Source organism: the organism of the source record quoted next, unplaced genomic scaffold, assembly GCF_019419815.1.
Source record: "Pyrus x bretschneideri cultivar Hongxiangsu unplaced genomic scaffold, Pyrus_bretschneideri_v1 Contig8, whole genome shotgun sequence".
Classification (NCBI taxonomy): Eukaryota; Viridiplantae; Streptophyta; class Magnoliopsida; order Rosales; family Rosaceae; genus Pyrus; species Pyrus x bretschneideri.
This window is the reverse complement of record NW_025999820.1, coordinates 6,153,094-6,173,874: the sequence shown is the minus strand read 5'-3', so window position 1 is coordinate 6,173,874 and position 20,781 is coordinate 6,153,094. Positions and strand designations below refer to the sequence as shown.

Sequence of the window (20,781 nt, the reverse complement as noted above, 5' to 3'; positions counted from 1 at the left end):
AAACTAGTAATTCTGATCTAATGCTAGTCAACAACTTGTAAGCAAGACCTACTAAGTGTTGTTGACACCTGCTAATGACTCATGAGTGTTGCCGAGATCTCTTTAGTTGGTATTTCGTTGACACTTGATGGACACTATGGACCACATACCAAATATCTGGAAGGTCCTCGAAAGACCTTCTCAAACATTTTTCCTGACTTTCGGGACCACCTTAATTCAGTAATGGATCTGCCCCCGACGGGTAAACTATCACTTAGTATTGCTTAATTATCTATTGTTGTTTACAAACATGAATATGGTTAAGTAACCAAATCGACTAATGTCAACTTACATAACAAGTAGCTCATAAGTGTTATTGTTAGAAGTTATCTTTTTATAACGTACTTAAGTTTTATTAAACGGGTAAATTAGGGACATTAAATTTGTAAATAAAATTTTGTAAAGTAAATAACATGGAAGTTGATGATTGAATTATTATTTAATCGTTGGTAAATGTGCTCATTTCTATTAATGACATATCATTTAGTTAGCAAATCTACAAATTTAGTCTCTCTAACATTACTCTTATTAAAAACGTAAGTGCTAGCCTCTTCATGTGCTTTTTTAAGAAGTGATTAATTTTTGGAAAAACGCGTGGAAATACTTCTTTAAGAAGCATATAGCTAGTGCTTCTCCAGACAATATTTTTATGACCCACCTATTTTTAATTTTTTATGTCAAATATAGAGATAAATGTTATTAGATATTAAAAAAATGGTTAATTACAAATAACTACTCAACTTTGAAGGTGATTCCAAATTGGTCTCAACCTTTAGAGGTGATTCCAAATTGGTCTTAACCTTTTAAAATATTCCAAATAACTACTTAACGTTTTGAAAAATAAACACTTGTTAGGTCACCGACATTAAGTGATAACGTCACTACCGCTAATTGACAATGTCATTAAAGTTAAGTGATGGTATGGATAGATATTAAGTCTAATTTTCACTAACACATCATTTTAGAGTTCTAAATCCTTAAATTGACATGTTTTAGTTAAGTTAAATGCTAACTTTGTCTAGTTAAAAAGGATTGATTTGGAAATTTAGGGCTTTATAAATGGCGTGGAATGAAATCTCGCTTCAATACTTGTCAAGGTTATCACTTAACGATAGTGACCTAATGGATGTTAAATTATTAAAACGTTAGATAATTATTTAAAATATTCTAAAAAAAACTGAAACTAATTTGAAATTACCCCTAAAAATTGCTTAGTTTATATACTTAACCCCAAAAAAAAAAAAAAAAAAATAAATCTTTATCCCTCCTTAACAAATACTAAGTTCAGCCTAATAGTTAACCATTAATAATTAGTTCCATTCATGATGGCATGGCAACACAAAGTTCTCCATTAATAATTAGATTTGGCACCGGTCATTATGGTTGAAAAGATTATGGTGTATTTTTAAAAGAGAACGTTCTTGGTAAAAAATTAAAAAGGATAAAACGAAACATTCATCCACATATTACTTTAGGGTTCTACATAATGGAGCAAATTTTTCTTCGACACACCCTTCAAATTGTAAGAAACTGTTTGTCCCCATGTAACCTCTATCTGCAACGTAGTACAAGTCTAATAGATGCATGAACTCGGATCGATGCATGAACTTCTATGTCAATTTGTTTTCAACTTTAGGTCATATATACATGCATGGCTTTATAGTTAAACTTACACGATAAATAAAGCATGCATGGTTTGGTTATTAAGATTACACACAAATCCATGGTCTCCAAGTTGTTTGAGATACATAGAGGCATACTAATCTTTCTCTTTATGCAACGTTAGTACTGTATGTGGTTTGGTTATTAAGATTACACACAATCCATGGTCTCCAAGTTGTTTGAGATTCATTGATGGCATACTAATCTTTGTCTGAGGTTGTAACATACTTTTTAAACCTATATAAAAAATACGATAAAGTAAAGTCAGGTAGCCTCACAATACATTCATAAAAGTTTAAACACGAATTAAAAGTTTCAAACATTTCCTTGCTTTCCATTAGACAAACCCCTTGTGGTTGGTTATTAAGCTTAATTGTGTCGTTAATTATTTTTGAGGTACATACTGTACATATTACAAGAAATGAAGGGGTCCAGCTATGCTATAATACACAAAGTAGTATGAGTTTTAAAGAAACATTTTACAAGATTTATTAGATTTTTATATGCAATATCTAAACCGTTAATTTTTTTTTAATCCTTCATTATTACGTACCATAGAAGGATTATGAAAATGAAGAGGAGAGATTTGGTGTTGTTTGGTGATGGGTACAGTGGAGCGGGAAATGCGGTGAGAGAAAGGTGTACGGAGAAGGGAATCTGATGCGGACATGACGCGTCCGAAATCAGAGGAGAGACCGAATAATTTCTCCCACGCTGCCCGACATTCATGGTTCTGCGGCACTGCCCTACGTACCCCAAACATGCTCCATCAATCCCTCTCAATCCCCCCTCTCCCCTCCCCTCTCCTCCAATTTGACGGGTAATGTATGGTTAATATTCTTGCATAGGGAGAATCTAATCCTATACAGATCATTCTAGATTATTGGATTTTCTAATATACTAGAGCATTCCTTTTGTTTTTTTTGGTCACGAAAAAATTCATTAAAAAGATAAATCAGTACAAAAGTTAAGAAAGAAAATACAACAACAAAAGGTCAGAGCAAATGTTGAGCTACAACCCAAAACAGTTAGGGAGACCCATACAAACTTAAGTCCAACAAAAGCAAAAAAACAACAAAAGAAAACCCTAATCTTCAATGCTAGATAGCAGTTCGTTGCACCCGTTCTACTCTCCGTGCTTACACCAAATTCAAATCCACACATGAACTATAAGATTAAGCTTAAACTGCCGAACCAAATTGAACCTTCGGGATCCAAAACGCTAATAACACCACCTACAAAGAGAACCTAGAGACCAAACGAAAAAAAGAAAAAGGAGAGGGCAGAAGGGGATGTGTAAAACACTCTTGTTACGATGCAAATCGTTCCACTTTGTCCAAAATTTTCGGCATGTCGATATCGCAAGAGGCTGTAAGGTGTGGATCCAGGGAACCAATCGGGTCAAGCACTTCAAGAACAAGCTTATGGCTGAGTGAGGAGTGGGATATGGAAAAGCATGGGAGGGAAATGGGAAAACGACAAAAAACGCAAAGGACGCCGGGAAAATAAGCCACGACCTCACAATCTGACAACTAGAGGTAGTGTATGTTAGGATAAAAGATTAGTATTGTTTTACATTGCCAGGTGTCACAATTGTATTGGGAACTCTAGAAGTCAGTTATGTGTCATTGTATTTATAAGGATGTATGATGTAATAGTTGGATATAATGATAATACAGTTTCTCTCTCTACATTCTCTCTCTTCGAAAGTTTTCTTGAGTTCTTCATAATTTCTTCTTCATAGTTTGTTCTTAGCGTTATCATGGTATCAGAGCCTGCCATGGTTAACACCTGTGATTAACGATTCATGTGCTTCCGCTCGTCGTCGTAGTGGTCGTGGTTGTTCCGGTGACCGACATCGGATCCTTGCTGGTTGTTCGCAATTTTAGAGAAGTGTTGATTTCTCAAACCCTAAGTCGGTGGCATTTCTTCTTGTCGGTTGTTCATTCTGCCATTGGAGACTGTTGATCTGTTCGTCGATCTGTGCAGCTACTGCCGTGTCGTGATTCATGTAGTCTAGTGCTCTAAGTCGGTGGAGTTTCTTCTTGTTGGTTGTTCGTTCTGTAGTCGTCAACGGTTGATTTGTTCGTCGATCTTTGCAGCTGCCGTCGTGATCATCTTGAGGTGTTTTCTTTCGATTTCTCAGTATTGATATTTGCAAGATTTTGTCTATCAAAATTATTGCTTCGTGGTACTTCTTGCTACGTGATTCTTGAGGTGTTTCTATGTTGCTTTCTTGATCTATTGATTACTGTTCTTTCATTATGGTTACGGCTGCACAATTAGCCCTCACTCAATCTCCAATTTCGTCGCTTATACCTAGTGTTGGAAACACGGTGACTGTGAAATTGGATGATTCCAATTATGTTACTTGGAATTTCCAGATTTCTTTGTTACTAGAAGGGAATGGAATTATGGGATTTATTGATGGAACCATTCCTTGTCCTCAGAAATATACTGCGTTGGAGTCTGATGATGAGTCGATTGTAAATAATTCTCCACTGACTGATGCCTATCAAGTTTGGCATATTCATGATAAAGCTCTTATGACCTTGATAACTGCCACACTATCTACTGCTGCTTTATCTTGTGTTATTGGATGTCAAAGCTCCAGTGATATGTGGAATCATTTGAAAGAAAGATTTGCTCATATGACTCGCACTAGTATTGTTCAAATGAAGATTGATCTGCAGAACATTAAGAAAGGGTCAGAATCGATTGATGCTTACTTGCAGAGGATTAAAGAATGTAGGGATCAGTTAGCTATTGCTGGTGTTGTGATTTCTGATGAAGATATTGTGATTGTGGCTTTAAGAGGATTACCTACAGAATACAATACCATTAAGTCTGTGATTCGGGGCAGAGAAAGTTTGGTCTCTTTGAAGGAACTTCGGTCTCAGTTGAAGGCAGAAGAGTCTACTTTGGAAGAAGGTCTTAAACAACCACATTTAATGGCAGCTATGTTTGCTAATGCTTCCAACACAACTTATGAAACTGGTGGCTCTTCCAATTCTCGTCCATATACTGGAAACTTTGATCTGGGTTCTCATACTGGTCCATATACTGGTGGTTCTTCATTTTCACCAATGGCTCAGTTTCAACAATTGCCATTTCCATCTCCCAATGGTCCTGTTGCTTTTGTTTCTCAGACTGGTTCTGGAACTTACAACAATTTCAGGGGGACTAACTATCGAAACAAGGGTAAAGGGAAAAGGTTTAACACTGGTTTTCAACAACCCTCTGGACATCAAAACTTTGCTCAACCCTCTCTTCCGTCACAGTCTCAGTTTCAGAATTCTGGATCTCAAATGGCTTCGGGACACTCTTTTCAACCACTGCTGATTTGTCAAATATGTGATAAAAAGGGCCATGTAGCTTTGAACTGCTTTCAGAATGGCTGCTAAATCTGCCACAGAAAAGGACACACAGCTGCCACTTGCTTTGATAGGAACAATACTGGATCTATGTCTATGCCTACTTTCTCCTCATCTCCTATGATGTTTCCACAGCATTCATATCCTCAGACTTCTTCACAGTTGCAGCCCCATCCTCACTTTTCACCTTCATTTTCATCTCAAGTGCAGCATCCTATTATGATGTCTTCATCACAATATCCTAATGGAATGGTGTCTCCTCCCAATAATTCGCAGGCTGCTTTTACTGCACGCACTAATTTCTCACCATCAGCCCTCACACATGAGTATTGGTTGCTGGATTCGGGAGCAACTAATCATATGACATCCGATTTGTCAAATCTGCAAGCTGCTACTCCATATGCTTCATCAGAAACTGTGACTGGTGCTAATGGTGAAGGTTTACAAATTTCTCATATTGGTCAAGCTCGCTTATCCACTCCTTCTCATACACTTGAGTTAAAATCTGTGTTACATGTTCCACAATTGTCACAGCACTTACTGTCTATGTATCAATTATGCAAAGACAACAATTGTAGGTGTATTGTTGATGAGTTTTCTGTGTGTATACAGGACAAGGTCACCAACAAGGTTCTCTATCAAGGACTGAGTAACCAAGCTGTCTATCCTCTTCCACTTCTCAAACCACCAAAGACTAATCCTGCAACTTTTCTTGGACAGAAAATAAATGATTCTCTTTGGCATTGTCGATTGGGTCATCCCACCAATTCTGTTTTACACGTAGCTCTTAGTAAGTCAGCTATTACTTCCTCTTGTAATTCCCCATCTCAAACTTGTACTGCTTGTCTCCAAGGCAAGTTCACCAAGTTGCCTTTTCCTGTAATGGCTTCCAAATCTTTTGTTCCACTTGAGGTCATTCACACAGATGTATGGGGTCCATCTCTTACCAAGTCTATAGAAGGGTATAGCTATTATGTGTCGTTTATTGACGAATGTACACGATATACATGGATTTTTCCCATGAATAATAAAGCTGCTGTCTTTGAGATCTTTGTTCAGTTTCTTGCCTATATTCAAAATTATTTTTTTGCAACTGTCAAAGTTTTGCAAAGTGATGGGGGAGGGGAATATGTTAGTACTCGATTTCAAAACTTTCTCACCACCAAAGGCATTGTCCATCAAAAATCTTGTCCATACACCCCTGAGCAAAATGGTTTAGCCGAAAGGAAAAATAGGCATCTTGTTGAAACTGTTGTTACATTACTTCAAAAAGCCTCTCTTTCATCTAAGTTTTGGTTTCATGCATGTGCCACAAGTACATATCTTGTTAATAGACTACCTACTTCCGTGTTGAAGATGCAATCTCCATTTGAAGTGTTGTATAAATCCCCACCTACACTTGATCACTTGAGGGTTTTTGGTTGTGCTTGTTACCCTTCCTTAAAACCTTATAGAACCAATAAACTTGATCCTAAGACCACTATGTGTATATTTTTGGGGTATGCTGCTCAATATAAGGGGTATATTTGTTATGCTATAAGAGATAATAAACTAATTGTCTCTAGGCATGTTTTGTTTGATGAATCTGTCTTCCCTAGTACATATGGTCTGTCTTCTTCATCCTTCAGTCCTATTGTCTCTTCTGCATCAATTCCAGTTTCAATAGCTCCTCCTACTACCTTTGATCATCCTCCATTTATTCCAATACCATTTCCACACATATCATCTTCTCACCCATCAGTTACTCAGTCCGATTTTCAGCAACTTGGTGACCTTGGTCCTACTGGAGGCAATTCTGCTTCACGGTCTGCATCTTCATTGTTGCTGTCCGAGTCTCATCCTGATGTAACAAGTTCTCAAGTTCCAGATTTGCAACATGTTTCTGTAGTCAGTTCTAATACTCATCCTATGCAAACAAGGTCCAAGTCAGGGATTTTCAAAAAGAAGGTTTTTTCTGCTGTTGTTCACGAAGATGTCAAGGAACCTCAGTCTTTTAGTATTGCTACTCGATCATCTCAGTGGAGACAAGCAATGACAGAAGAGATGGATGCTCTTATTAAACAGCAAACTTGGACTCTTGTTCCTCTCCCATCTCATAAGAACTTGGTGGGTTGCAAATGGATCTATAAAGTCAAAAGAAATCCTGATGGATCTGTGGCTCGGTATAAGGCTCGTTTAGTGGCCAATGGGTTCTCTCAAGAAGCCGGCCTTGATTACTATGAAACGTTCAGCCCCGTGGTTAAGCCTACTACTGTTAGGTTAATGTTATCATTGGCTGCAACAAAGGGCTGGAAACTTAAGCAGTTAGATGTTAAAAATGCGTTTCTGCATGGTTTTCTAGATGAAGAAGTGTATATGTCTCAACCACAAGGGTTTATTGACAAGGATCATCCAGATTTTGTTTGCAAATTAGAAAGGTCTTTGTATGGCCTCAAACAAGCCCCTCGTGCTTGGAATGCAAGGTTCTCGAGCTTCCTTCTCAGTTTGGGCTTCACATCCTCTTATGTCGATCCTTCCTTATATGTAAAACGTGATGGTTCTTCCCTTGTTGTGTTGCTGTTATATGTTGACGATATTATACTCAGTGGTGATGATGATGTACATGTTCAGTTTGTGATCAGTCAATTAACCAGGGAGTTCGATATGAAGGACTTAGGGGTCCTCCACTACTTTCTTGGGCTGCAAATTGAGTATCAACCTCAGGGATTGTTAGTTCATCAGTCCAAATATATCAGGGACTTGCTGCATAAGGTACATATGTTTGACAGTAAGCTATGTACCACTCCCTGTCATCCAAATCAAAAGCTCTTAAATCATGGTAGTCCTCTATTCCATGATCCCGGTCTTTATAGAAGTATCGTCGGGGCATTACAGTATTTGACTTTCACTCGCCCTGATATAGCATATTCTGTCAATCAGGTATGTCAGTTTATGCATTCTCCTCTTGACAGTCACTTTGTTGCTATCAAACGCATACTGCGGTATCTCAAAGGTTCTCTGCATCTTGGTTTGTGTTTTCAACCTGGTAATTTGGATATAAGAGCTTACACAGATGCTGATTGGGCTGGGGATCCCAATGATCGACGGTCAACCACTGGTTTTGTTGTGTTTTTAGGTGATAATCCAATTTCTTGGAGTTCCAAGAAACAACATACAGTTAGTCGTTCTTCAACTGAGGCAGAATATCGCGCAATGACAACTACCACTGCTGAAGTTGTGTGGATTCAGCAGTTACTCCAGGATCTATCTTTATCTCCTTCAACAACTCATTTACTTCATTGTGACAATATATCAGCCATGGCTTTAGCAACCAATCCCTTTCTCCATTCTAAAGCTAAACACATAGAAATAGACTGTCATTTTGTGAGGGAAAGAGTGCAGCAAGGCACCATTATGTTGCAGTTTGTTAACTCATCCGAACAGTTTGCTGATATTCTTACAAAGGGTCTCTGTTTTCCATTGTTTAGTTCTCATTGTCACAATCTTATGCTAGCCAATGCCCAGCATAAAATTGAGGGGGAATGTTAGGATAAAAGATTAGTATTGTTTTACATTGCCAGGTGTCACAATTGTATTGGGAACTCTAGAAGTCAGTTATGTGTCATTGTATTTATAAGGATGTATGATGTAATAGTTGGATATAATGATAATACAATTTCTCTCTCTACATTCTCTCTCTTCGAAAGTTTTCTTGAGTTCTTCATAATTTCTTCTTCATAGTTTGTTCTTAGCATTATCAGCGTAAGGGCAGGTGCCAACAAGAAAGTGGGGAAGAGGAAGAGAGAAGAAAAAGAAAGAAAAACCAGTTAGGGGAGGGGGCTGTGGGAAGGGAAAGGGACTAGGAGGAGGAATGGAAAGAAAACGAGGGAGAGCCGTCAGCCCAAGCCTAAGCAAGGGCCAACGACGCTTACAAATGTTGCTAGGGTTTTTCTTCTTTCTTGAGAGCGTTTCTAGGGAGAGAATCAAATAATTACCTTTATGTGTTAGACTGACCTGGAGTATTCTATATCCCGACATTTTAGATGTTCGATCTTTAGTTAAAGAAACAATAACCATAATCTAAAAATTAAAAATTCTAAAGCATCTAATATTCCAGAGCACCATAGTATTTTTGCATTCTAAATTTCTAATAATGGTTTGGTTCTTGTGAAGTATAGCAATGTGTGTGAAGAAAGTGTTAATTGATTAATCTGGCAGTTAATTTTACTTTTCACCCTCTAAGTATAAACGTTAGTTTTTCACATTGTTTTAATCATGGACTTTGAAGTCTACAATCTGCGTAGTAAATTTATATTCGTCTTGTAACTTCACTCTCAGTGTATTTCAACTGTATTAAGTTGTCCATTGAGCCGTTTTGCTAACTTGACAAGAGTGAGACCTACATTTTCTTACGCACTAAAGTTATATATCATCCACAACGGTTTAATAAAGCTTAATTCTGTTAAGTTAATGTAACAATCACAAAAACATTTCTTGGTTAAACTTATCCACGTCAATTATTTGACTAAATCACTCTTTGCAAAATCTTGGTAGATGCATGTATTTTGCCACGCCAGAAAATGTAGGTGGTACTCTAGCCAAATACGTAAATTGACGATTTACACATGATCGAACTTAGGGAGGGGACAAATCAATACGTACAATGTGAGGGTATGAAGTTCAATGTACAATGTGAAAAAGGATACATACAATGCAAAGAGAAATAGCCTTCCTTTTTTTTATGTATGTTAGCAAACAAGATGTGAATGTGTGGAAAACTTGTAGTAATACTGGTGGTCATTGTAGAGTGGAAAACTTGTAGTAATACTGGTGGTCATTGTAGAAGAGTTCAAACGTTGGCCTGTCTTCACTAAAAAAGGACCTACATGAAATGGAGACGTCAAGGGACGGTGTCTTAAATCATCATACGATGTCATATCAAAAATTTAAAACATATAACATCTTGTTATAGATTTGAGACACTGCCACCATAATATACATCTTCATTTCATGCAAGACTCTTTATTTTCACTCTTACAGAAGACATTTAGAGCCCCCTTTTCGAAGTTTAGGGAGTAAAGTTTGAATTAAACCATCAATATGTTACATGTAACAAACGAACATGGTTTTTGCTTATAGATTGGCTTGGGTATTCCGCCAATGGAGCGGCTCATAGATCGTCCAAAGTGGCATTGTACTGTGTTCTCAGGTCTCTTAATTTTGTTTGAGGAGCCTCTAGACTTGATCAATTCCACACATCCTCTTTGAAGATTGTAATGTAATTCTTCTTAATTTCTCAATAAAAATGGCTAATATCGTTTCTCTAAAAAAATAAAAACAAAACCGACTTGATTTTTACTTGCATGCAATCAAACTCCTTCCTGTTTCCTTTTTGTTCCTAATTTCTTTCATAACTCTGGGTTTTACATAACCTAGAGATCAACTACGTATCTCAGCTAGCTACTAGCCCGAAAACGGCAATAAATCCAGTAATCTAGTACGGTATTATCGTAAGATCAAACCTTTGCTTTTGTAATAAATAAATAAATAATTAGTTCCCATGCACAGTAATTCAGGACTGAGGCCTCATCAAAAAGCATGCATGCAAAAGGTGAAACAAAATCTCCGGCACAGGCTGCTATCTGTATTCTGCATATTTTACATTTACACACCGACAGAAATTTTAACTGACTATATTTTATACCATATATGCAAAAGATGAATAAACCAATGGATATTATCTGAATCCCCAGCAACCCAAATCTTCAGCAAGTGGTCATTTACCACAGTGGTGAAAATATGTTGCTTCTTTGCATAACTGCGTGAGTTTGAACTTCGTCCATAGTTAATCTAACATCTAACATCTATTGCTCAACTCAAACAAAAACAAAAAAAAAAAAAAAAAAAAAGCTAGGGAACATATTAGTTACTTAAAAATTATCTGTAGTTTTAGCCGAACAAAATCACAGAAATTAATACAGAGCCTCTCTCTCTCTCTCTCTCTCTCTCTCTCTCTCTCCCCTCTTCTGGAGCGGACTGAAAATGTCGTGCTTAACAGAACACTCTGTAAAAGCCTGCTCACTCTGTTCATCTCTTCATATATGCCTCAGAAAACTTGTTCCTTTCTCTCTCCTCCATAAAAACCCCTTTACCCCCTCATAGCAAAAACTCGCTCTCTAACTTTCTTCACCATCCAAATATCGAACACTTTCTTCACACTCCAAAACCAAACCAAAACCAAATATTCAAAAACCCAGCTCAGCCAGTTTGATTTGAACACCCAAATGCCGTCGGACTCAGGCGATCAGCAGAAGAAGAGCAGCCAGAACCGGAAGACGGTGAAAGACGCCCAGGCCACGGGGACACCACCGCCGGAGCAAGAGCACCTGCCCTGCCCACGCTGCGACTCCACCAACACCAAGTTCTGCTACTACAACAACTACAACTTCTCCCAGCCCCGCCATTTCTGCAAGTCCTGCCGCCGCTACTGGACCCACGGCGGCACCCTCCGCGACATCCCAGTAGGCGGCGGAACCCGCAAAAACGCCAAGCGCTCCCGCACCGCCACCTCCGCCGCCACAACCACCGCCACTTCTGACAACAACCAAATTTCCGCCACCCCTGTTTTTCTGAACCCAGGTGGTGGAGCGGCCTTACAGTTCGGTGATTTGAAGGGTAACATGGGAAATGGATGCGGTGGCGATGGGAGCTTCAATTCTCTGCTCAACACCCACGGCCCTGGTGGGTTTTTGGCTTTGGGCGGGTTCGGGCTTGGGCTTTCAGGTGGGATCGAGGAGATGGGCTTTGGGCTTGGGAGAGCTTTTCGGCCTTTTCCAGCGATGGGAGGAGATTGTGGTTTCGGTGGACCCCACGGCGGGACGATGAACACGTGGCAGATCGAGAACGGAGAGGGTGGTGGGTTTGTGAACGTGGGTGTTAGCCCTGTCGGAGCAGAGTTATGTTCTTGGCCGGAGTTGGCAATTTCTACTCCTGGACTCAAGTGAAAAAAAAAAAAATCTGTGTCTTTTGAGTCTCTTTGTAATTCTCTACTCTTTTTGGTTTGTAATGGGGAATGTTGTGTTTTAGTGCTCCAGGGTTTTTAATGTTAGTGTTGAGGCCTTGAGTCTAATTTAAAGTTACCAGTTAAATTTCTATATGTCCGAGAACTACCGCCTAAATTGAAGTAAATTGTATTTTGGTCCATGCTTCTAGCTTGTTATATGATTTTTGAGCATTTGAAGAATATGAGTGCTTTATGACTCCATTGTAAACACATCCAACACTCATATCACCATCATGATGTCGTCAATGCGTTTTAAAAAGTTACTTGTAAGCGCTAGAATTAATCGGTGTTAAGTAAATATATGCAAGAACGAAATGTTGAACAAAAAGGAAAGGAAATGATGAAAATTAATCTAACCCAAATTAATTTAGTGTTATCCTAGTTGAGAAAAGATTGATTTTATTACTCTTTTTTTTTTTTTAACAAAAAGGGGGATAATTGATGGCAAGTCATGGTTATCCTTATCCACCTCTTTTGAACCCAGAGAGGCTACCGGGAATTTGATCTTGCCCGTGGCTACAGTCAAACAAACTCACTAACTCGAAGTATCGAACTCGGAATCTAACAAAGTATTAAAACAAGAGAAATGCTTTTGTTTAAATCAATAAGAGAAAACTATAACCATTTGATAACCTATTTCTCTTTTAATTTTTCATTTGTACTTTCATTTTTCTAAAACGGAAAGTAATTACCAAACGATTTTTAAAAATATGAAAACTGAAAGTAACGTTCCTTATTGTCAGACTCAGATGGAATTGCAAGCTGCATTTTCCCTCTCTATTTCTTTGAATTGAATTAAATTGATTGACCCTACAAAGGAGCAGCATGCGTGGTAAGTTTCAATTGATTCATTTCCACATCAAACATCTTTCTTTAGCTGAACCTTACCTAAGAAAATAATGAAAGAATATTGGTGCTAAAAATTAGAGAGAAAGTCCATGCAATTTGAAGATGTTATGAGCTACTAATTCCAGAGAAAAAAAAAAAAAAACAACTCACAGTTCTTCATCTACTACTTTGCAGTAGCTTTTATGCTTCTTGTTACTGATTTCCAAAGCTACGCTGGTAAGTACTTCCTCTCTTATATATCATTTTTCGTGTAAAAACAACGAACATACACACATGTTATTACAAAGCTATGTCATATTTAGTGTCACTTTGCAGGAGCTCAAGGGGATGGAGTTAACTATATCAGACAAGCTGACAACCTTCCAACACCGGAAGTGATCAAGGTATGTAAGTCTAGGAACATTCAGAGATTCGTTTACTCAAACCACAATAAGATGTTCTGCAGGCACTGAAAGGATCAGGAATACAAGTCATTTTAGGCACACTCGACGCAGATGTCCCAACCCTAGTCAATGGTCCAGCTTTCGCTAACATTTGGCTCTAAACCAACGTCATTCCCTTTGCTTCATCCGCGAAATTTCGCTGTATATCCGTTGGAAATGAAATGGTTCCAAGTAAAATGCTAGCAGCATGGTCCCAGCCATGCAAAACTTCAGAAATGCCCTAATTACAGCCAACCTCAGTATTCCTCTATCCCCTGCAGTGTTCCAAAATGTACTGACATCACTGTATCCGCCATCAGCCGGAACATGGCATCCTGATGCAGCCTCAATAGTGGTTCCTCTAGTACAATATTTGCAAACCAATGGTCACCCCCTTCTCTTCAACGCGTATCCATGTTTCGCATACCGCGATCATCAGCAAGAGATTAGGTTAGACTATGCATTGATAAATGCACAGAGGTTATTGTACAAGATGGAGCATTAGGGTACACAAATTTGCTTGATGCTTCACTAGATGCCCTTTACCAGGCACTTGAGAAAGTGGGGCACAAAAGTTGAGGTTGTTGTGATCAGCGAAACACGTTGGCCTTCACAAGGAGAAGGAGAAGAGCCTGCAAATATTGAGAATGCTAAGACATATAATACCAATCTGATCAAGCATGGGCAAGTTGGGACACCAAAAAGACCGGGAAAGGGATTAGAGGCTTACATTTTGGCTTTGTTCAATGAGGATCTTAAGCCTAAGGGAAGTGAGCAGCAATGGGGATTGTTTTATCCTGACATGACTGAGGTTTACCATGCTGACTTTAGGGAAAGTAATATTTGTTGGTAATGTATCATTAGGAATAAAGAATTGTTACCGTGCTAATAGATATATTGGTAAATTTTATTGTTATTAACTAAGTTAATTATGAATTATATATTATTTGTTAACTAGAAAATGGCCGAAGTACAAAGTCTTGCGAATAAGCCCATTACTCTATTGTGTAATGAGTTTGCCTATTGTCGTACTATACACATTGTTTTTAAATGACGTCGCTTTTTCATTACATAATTTTATGAGGTACAAAGTTTTGATGTCAAATTGGAGTAATTCTCGTGTCCACTCACTAGATCACGTCATACATCCACACATAATCTAAGCATTTTCTTGTGTAATGGACTATCAATTTGATTAACTTACCAATCAAGAGTAATACGGTAATCAAAACTACATATTAATAAAATATTGTTTGTCAAAAAAAAAAGAGTAAAATTACTACCATACCCTTTTAATACAAAACTAAAAGAAGATATTAGAAAAGAAAATAATGTGGTATTAAAGACATTTTGTACAAACAAGCTTTTACTGTTTTTTTTTTTTTTTTCTAAACCTCGGAGCTATATCATTTTATTACTACCCTCTCAACTCATTCACTCTCTTTCCTAATTGCCAACCCCTATTTTTTGGGGATGCCTATCAACTTGGTAAAAACAAATAACTCCTCTCATAAAAAAATTAAAATACAAATATTTAAAAAATATAAAAAATATATTTCTCAACATAAAAAATGTGTGACCTTTACTAATTACGTATTAATTTAACTTAGCGATGGTGTGCCCCTCCTAAAATAACTACTTTCTACTTCTTTTCCATTTCCTCTAGTAAAACATAAACACTATTTATAAGGTGTGACGAGAAAAATCGGATGGAAAAAATAAAAGATTTCATTCAATTTATTCGTCCAAGTCCACACTGAAGTACAAGGGCGGGTTTTTTCCAGTTGCCCTTTTTCCCTCGCTAGGGTTTTGAAACAGGGGTCTCTTCGTCCTCCCCAATTTTCGAACCTCAATCCCAAAACCAGCCCACAGTAACCACAACAATGGCGTTCGCGTCGTTGTTCTCTACGCCGCAGCCACAACAGCAGCAGCAGCAGCAATCGCCGTTTCAAACTCAACAGCCCTCACAGCCCTTTCTGCAAAGCAGCTCTTTCTTCTCCCAACAACCACCGCAGCAGCAGCAGCAACAGACGCCGCTGTTTCAACAGCCGCAATTCCAGCAGCAGCAGCCGCTGTTTCAACAGCCGCAATTTCAGCAACAGCAGCAGCAACAACCGCAGCAGCAGCAGCCACAACAGCAATTGTATTTGTTTACCAATGACAAGACTCCGGCGAGTTATGGTACCAAGTGGGCGGATCTCCATCCGGATTCCCAGAAAATTCTTCTGCAGATTGAGTAAGTTTTCTTTAATTTTTGCGAAGAAATTTTTAGCCTGTTATCGGTTTTTCGTTGTGATTTTTTGGGGTGTTTGGCCTGATTGGTTACTGAGAAAATGTAGGAAAATAAAGCGAAATTTTGAGTCTTTTTCGTTGTGTAAAGTAGTATTATGCAAAATTACTGCTTTAGATTCTGTATAGTGAATTCTTTTTTTTTTTGTCCGATATTTGTTGGGTTTTAATTAAAGTTCAAAACTTGGGTTTAGTTGGTATTTAATTCCAAGTGTAATAGTTCAGAACTTGGGTTTATTTTTTCACTCTTATAATTATGAGCTGACCTGAGATAACCTATATGGTTTTTGAGGATCTGTTCTGAACTATTGTTTGCTCGCAGGGAACGGATACTGGGGTATAGGGATGAAAGCCAGCGGCTGGATCAGTGTAGTCGTCTCTACGATTCCTCCATTTCCAATGATGCTTTCGAGCATGACGCAAGTCGTATTCTTCAGGTTTGTCTCTTGGACAGATCAAATTTTCTCATTGCGATTACTGTTTTTTTTTTTTCTGGTTGCAATCTTGTTATTATGAGTTGGTCATTGTAAGCAAATTGCTTTTGTTTTAGTGGATTTTGTACTCTGGTGTATATACTGTTATACTATATAGTTTACACTGTGGGGCTCTGATGTAATGGCATGTTTTTGTACTGAAATGGAAATGGAAGGATGTTAATTTTTCCCAGTCCTCCGCAGTCCAATATCTACTTACAGGAGTATGTTTTTTTTGGCAGTTTGATTATCTTGTATGTACATTATTTTTATAACAGTTGAAAAGTATTTAACTTGCGAGATCTTATGCTCAATTCTGAATGACTTCGTACCTTTACAATAGAAGTGCATTGCATAGTACTGATAGGTAAAAGGGTTGACTGTACCTCATCGTTTGTCTGATGTAAAGACTTAAATGCTACCCATGAATCTAAATAAATTAGAAAGGTCTGGCACAAGTTCTAGAATTTTCAATGCCATTTTCTTTGTGATTGTGTCAATCAGTGCTTTTGCATGCCTTATATTTCTAGTTGTCAATGTATGGTATGATTCAATTTCTTATGTTATCTATACAGGAACTTGGGGGAATTGGTACTTCCATGGACCGACAGAAAGCTCTTTTGCAGGAGTTGATGGCTATTGTGAAAGACATGTTGCGGAACAGCGAGGTTGCTGTTCGTTCTTTTATGATTTTACGCCCAAGGTTTCTTCATCTGAATGCAGGAAGTACTTCAAATGCCACTGCCCCATCACAAGCTCCTGGAGCAACAGTACCACCAGGTTCAAGTAGTCAACTAACAACTAGTTCTATAGTGCCAGTTTTTGATTTCTACAACGGGATTCCGAGGAAACCATCTCCGTTCCTACAGCAAACAATTGCAAGATTTGAGAAGTATCTTGTTGAGTGTCGCCAGTGGATTGAGGAATTAGAGCAGCTGCTTCTAGACTCTGAGAGGAACCCAGTCAATGATAGATCCTCGTTGTTGCAGTCTCTTCCAAAAGTCATGTCAAATGTGCATGATTTTTTCGTTCACGTGGCAGCTAAGGTGAACAAAATTGATGATGTTTTTTTAGTTAACATTATTCATACAATTATGCAGTAAAGTGTACTTCATTATGCTAAAACTAGCATTTGGTTGGTGTATATATGACAGAGATGATTCCTTCCATAATTTATTGTTCTTATATTTTAACTTCTTGTAAAAAAATCATTTTCATATCTCGTGTTTGTGGATGGAGAAAGATTTGCATGACCTGAATCTAAATTCTTGTTATTTGATATCAAATACAACTTGAGAACAAGGGTATTTTTGGAGTACCAATTTACTTGCATAAATGGTAATTTTTTTAGTACTTTGTATCATTTGAATGGTTTCAAAGTAAAATAAACAATGAAGCTATAAAAAAGGTCATTAGAGTTCTCATTTGTTTAATGCATGTGCCCTTGAGTTTATATATATATATATATATATATATATATTATGGTTTTCCCTCCCCTCAACTACATGCTTATGTGTGCACAAATGAAGCAGCATTCTGTTTCTTTGCATGTATGATTACTAATCAATGATATAATGTGTTTTTTAGGTGGAGAGTATTCATCAGTACGTTGTGTCCATGAAAACAGCTTATCTTGTTAATGAGCGCCGCCAAGGGTATGGGAACGATCCATTTCTCGAGGCTGATCGGCGGGAAACAGCTAGGCAAGAAGCTGCTGCTAAGAGGGTGCATCCAACTTTGCATTTACCTGCAACGTTGCAACCATCAACACAAGTTGCTGGATTGTTTGCTAGTTCAGGAACCCCTGGGACATCTACCACCCCACAGACGTCTGCTGCAGCTACCATTACAGCTTCATCTGGGAGTGGACTTTTCAGTACCCCTTCTGCTTCATCTGCTCCAGTGTCTTCCTCTCTATTTGCTACACCACCCACTACGGGTCCTGCATCTTCTCTTTTTGCAACGCCATTTTCTACGCCCCAGGCATCACTGTTTAGTTCTTCATCAGCATTTGGACCTGCTTCAACTCCCTCTCTGTTTCCCAATCCTGCTCCAGGCTTTGGTTCTACTCCAACTATTGGAAGTTCATTATTTACTTCAGGTTTCTTCTGATTCTGCTTAAACCTACTTCAGGATTTCTACATTTAACTAAAAAAATTTGGTATTTCTTATCATTCTCTAATTTGAGAACGGAAAGATGGTTTTGAGGCATTGAATGTGTTAAATGGAAATCTCTCTTTATGATAGTGTATGCTAGAACCAATGCATGCAGAAGTCTTCTGCTATAAAAGTTTATGATTTTACTTCCCAAGATTGTCATGGTTCTATTTTTTTTTTTTTTTTTTTTGTGGGCGGTTCAAAACTTACCAAGGAGCATTTTGTTTGGCATTACTGGTTGAAATAGCATTATGCATAAGCAGTGTCCATGACAGCATGTATGTCCCTGGTTTGTTATTGTAAATTTATTAGTGGCCGCCATGTGGTTCTCCACTGTTCGCTCTGTTTTGAGCTATACAGTTTGGGAGATTTTATTGTTAGCCCAGTAGTTTATGTAGACTGAGGATTGGTATCCATACTGTATTTGGACTTGTTCTCGTTAAGATGACATAGATGTAAATGAGTTGTCCTTAAAGATCATTTACAACGTAACCATGAAAACTTTGATATAATTCACGTACACAATTATACAATGTTGTATGTTACCAGAAAAGATTCTACAATGTTGTAAATATGTAAAATGTACATCTTGTATCTTGACGTAACTCAATTAACTCTACTGGTAATATTGGTTGGCACATATGTGAATCTTTTATCGTAATTTAGGCTTGATTGTCCAATACTTTTATCACTTTACAGGTAGTGCTGGATCAGGGCTGAATTCTAGCTTTACTGCAATGGTGAGTGAATTTTCTTTCAGCTCTCTTATTTCGGTCACGTTGCACTTGATATAACTCAAATTTTGCTCCGTAAACAAACATGGGCTTCAAAGATTACGAAGCTAATACTAATCAAGTTATTTAGTTATTGTTTTCATGGAGAATAGCTCTATAATGCAGAGATGGGATTAATTTTCCATCTCTAGTAATATAGTTTACTTGATATGCAGTATACATCTGCTGAATATTTTCTTCCCTGTATTCTAACAATTGCAGAAATCAGCAAAGCCGAAAAGTCGAAGTAGCCGCCGTTAGCTACAGCTACGGCTGTTTCAGGGTCAAGAAATCTGGAGGAAAGCAGCAAAGTATGTGTTTTTTAAGTGTCAACAATTGTTCTCTTTGCTCAACGCGACTTGCGTGCGGCTTCTTTTGCTGTGGAGTTGATGGATCTCCAAAAAGTTTCACTGAATCCATGTCCCAAGAGGATCAAAATTTCGTTCGGAATGCTACTCCGGCATGTCATCTGAATACTCGCCTTCTAGCTGCAGTTGTCTTTTCCTGTTGGTAGCTGACATGCCGTTGCTGTTTTGTGACGTTGCAACGTGAGGTTAAAACATCCGTCCGGCTCACAGAAAAATTTAGGGAAGAATTTAGGTCCCATTTTTCTGAAATGTGTTGACAGGAAAAATTGCAGAGTTTAATCCTTTGTCATGGAGAGACGGTGTTTACTGGTGGTGTCAAATGAACATACCAAAAACGTTGTATTTGTTTCGATTACCCAAACTCTAATCTACGGTTAAAGTAGTGTGCTCTATCCTCTGCACCTAAGTTGATATCTTTTTCGTAATTTAGATGAATTTAATGTAATTATTCTGTCGTGGTCAAAAAGAACCGTAATGCCAAATAGTGCATCAGACGACCATATTGATTTTGTTCACTCTTGATATAACAAACAAGTGATTTGTTTATTAATTCCCGTCCAAGCTCATGTAATAGCGACCATATTGTTACTCATTATTACAATTTGTCGATCGTAGGGCCGTCTTTGAGATGGCAACGCAACGTCACGCAACGCATGTGACTAATCACTTGATTTGACATGATACAACCAAGTAATTTGCCCATGCGAAGTACTTATCATGTTTTTACGAAAGAAATGCTAAAAACTCAATTTATGCGGATGAGCTTCCTTGTCATTAGTGCACATTTTCATCGAGGATGGATTTCCTTGTCTACAAAAGCTCGACTTTTGGTCTTGTATTTCGGAATTGGCTTTGGAACAAAATGGTTTCATGTTCTTTTATTGATTGGTTATTCTTCTTCGTTCGTGTCCTCCTTTTACTTAGAACTCGTTTAGAAGTGCTTTTAAAATAATTGAAAGCATTTTTGAACATACCAAAAACGTTGTATTTGTTTCGATTATCCAAACTCTAATCTACGGTTAAAGTAGTGTGCTCTATCCTCTGCACCTAAGTTCGTATATTTTTCGTAATTTAGATGAATTTAATGTAATTATTCTATCGTTGTCAAAAAGAACCGTAATGCCAAATAGTGCATCAGACGACCATATTGATTTTGTTCACTCTTGATATAACAAACAAGTGATTTTGTTTATTAATTCCCCGTCCAAGCTCATGTAATAGCGACCATATTGTTACTCATTATTACAATTTCTCGATCGTAGGGCCGTCTTTGAGATGGCAACGTAACGTCACGCAACGCATGTGACTAATCACTTGATTTGACATGATACAA

General features: G+C 37.9%; 2 protein-coding genes and 1 pseudogene across 2 annotated transcripts; all 3 read left to right on the top strand.

Annotated features, from left to right (window-relative positions):
• The first annotated feature begins 11,045 nt into the window (after positions 1–11,045).
• Positions 11,046–12,257, top strand: LOC103956003 (dof zinc finger protein DOF3.4-like). The gene has a single exon (XM_018649999.2). The coding sequence runs from the start codon at positions 11,339–11,341 to the stop codon at positions 12,056–12,058; it is 720 nt and encodes a 239-aa protein (XP_018505515.2). The 5' UTR covers positions 11,046–11,338; the 3' UTR covers positions 12,059–12,257.
• Positions 12,258–12,942: 685 nt separating this feature from the next.
• Positions 12,943–14,241, top strand: LOC103957510 (annotated as a pseudogene).
• Positions 14,242–15,168: 927 nt separating this feature from the next.
• On the top strand, positions 15,169–19,679 carry LOC103956014 (nuclear pore complex protein NUP58). The gene is made up of 6 exons (XM_009367949.3): positions 15,169–15,624; positions 16,000–16,114; positions 16,726–17,196; positions 17,738–18,251; positions 19,007–19,047; positions 19,303–19,679. The coding sequence occupies exons 1-6, from the start codon at positions 15,272–15,274 to the stop codon at positions 19,339–19,341; spliced, it is 1,533 nt and encodes a 510-aa protein (XP_009366224.2). The 5' UTR covers positions 15,169–15,271; the 3' UTR covers positions 19,342–19,679.
• Positions 19,680–20,781: the final 1,102 nt, after the last annotated feature.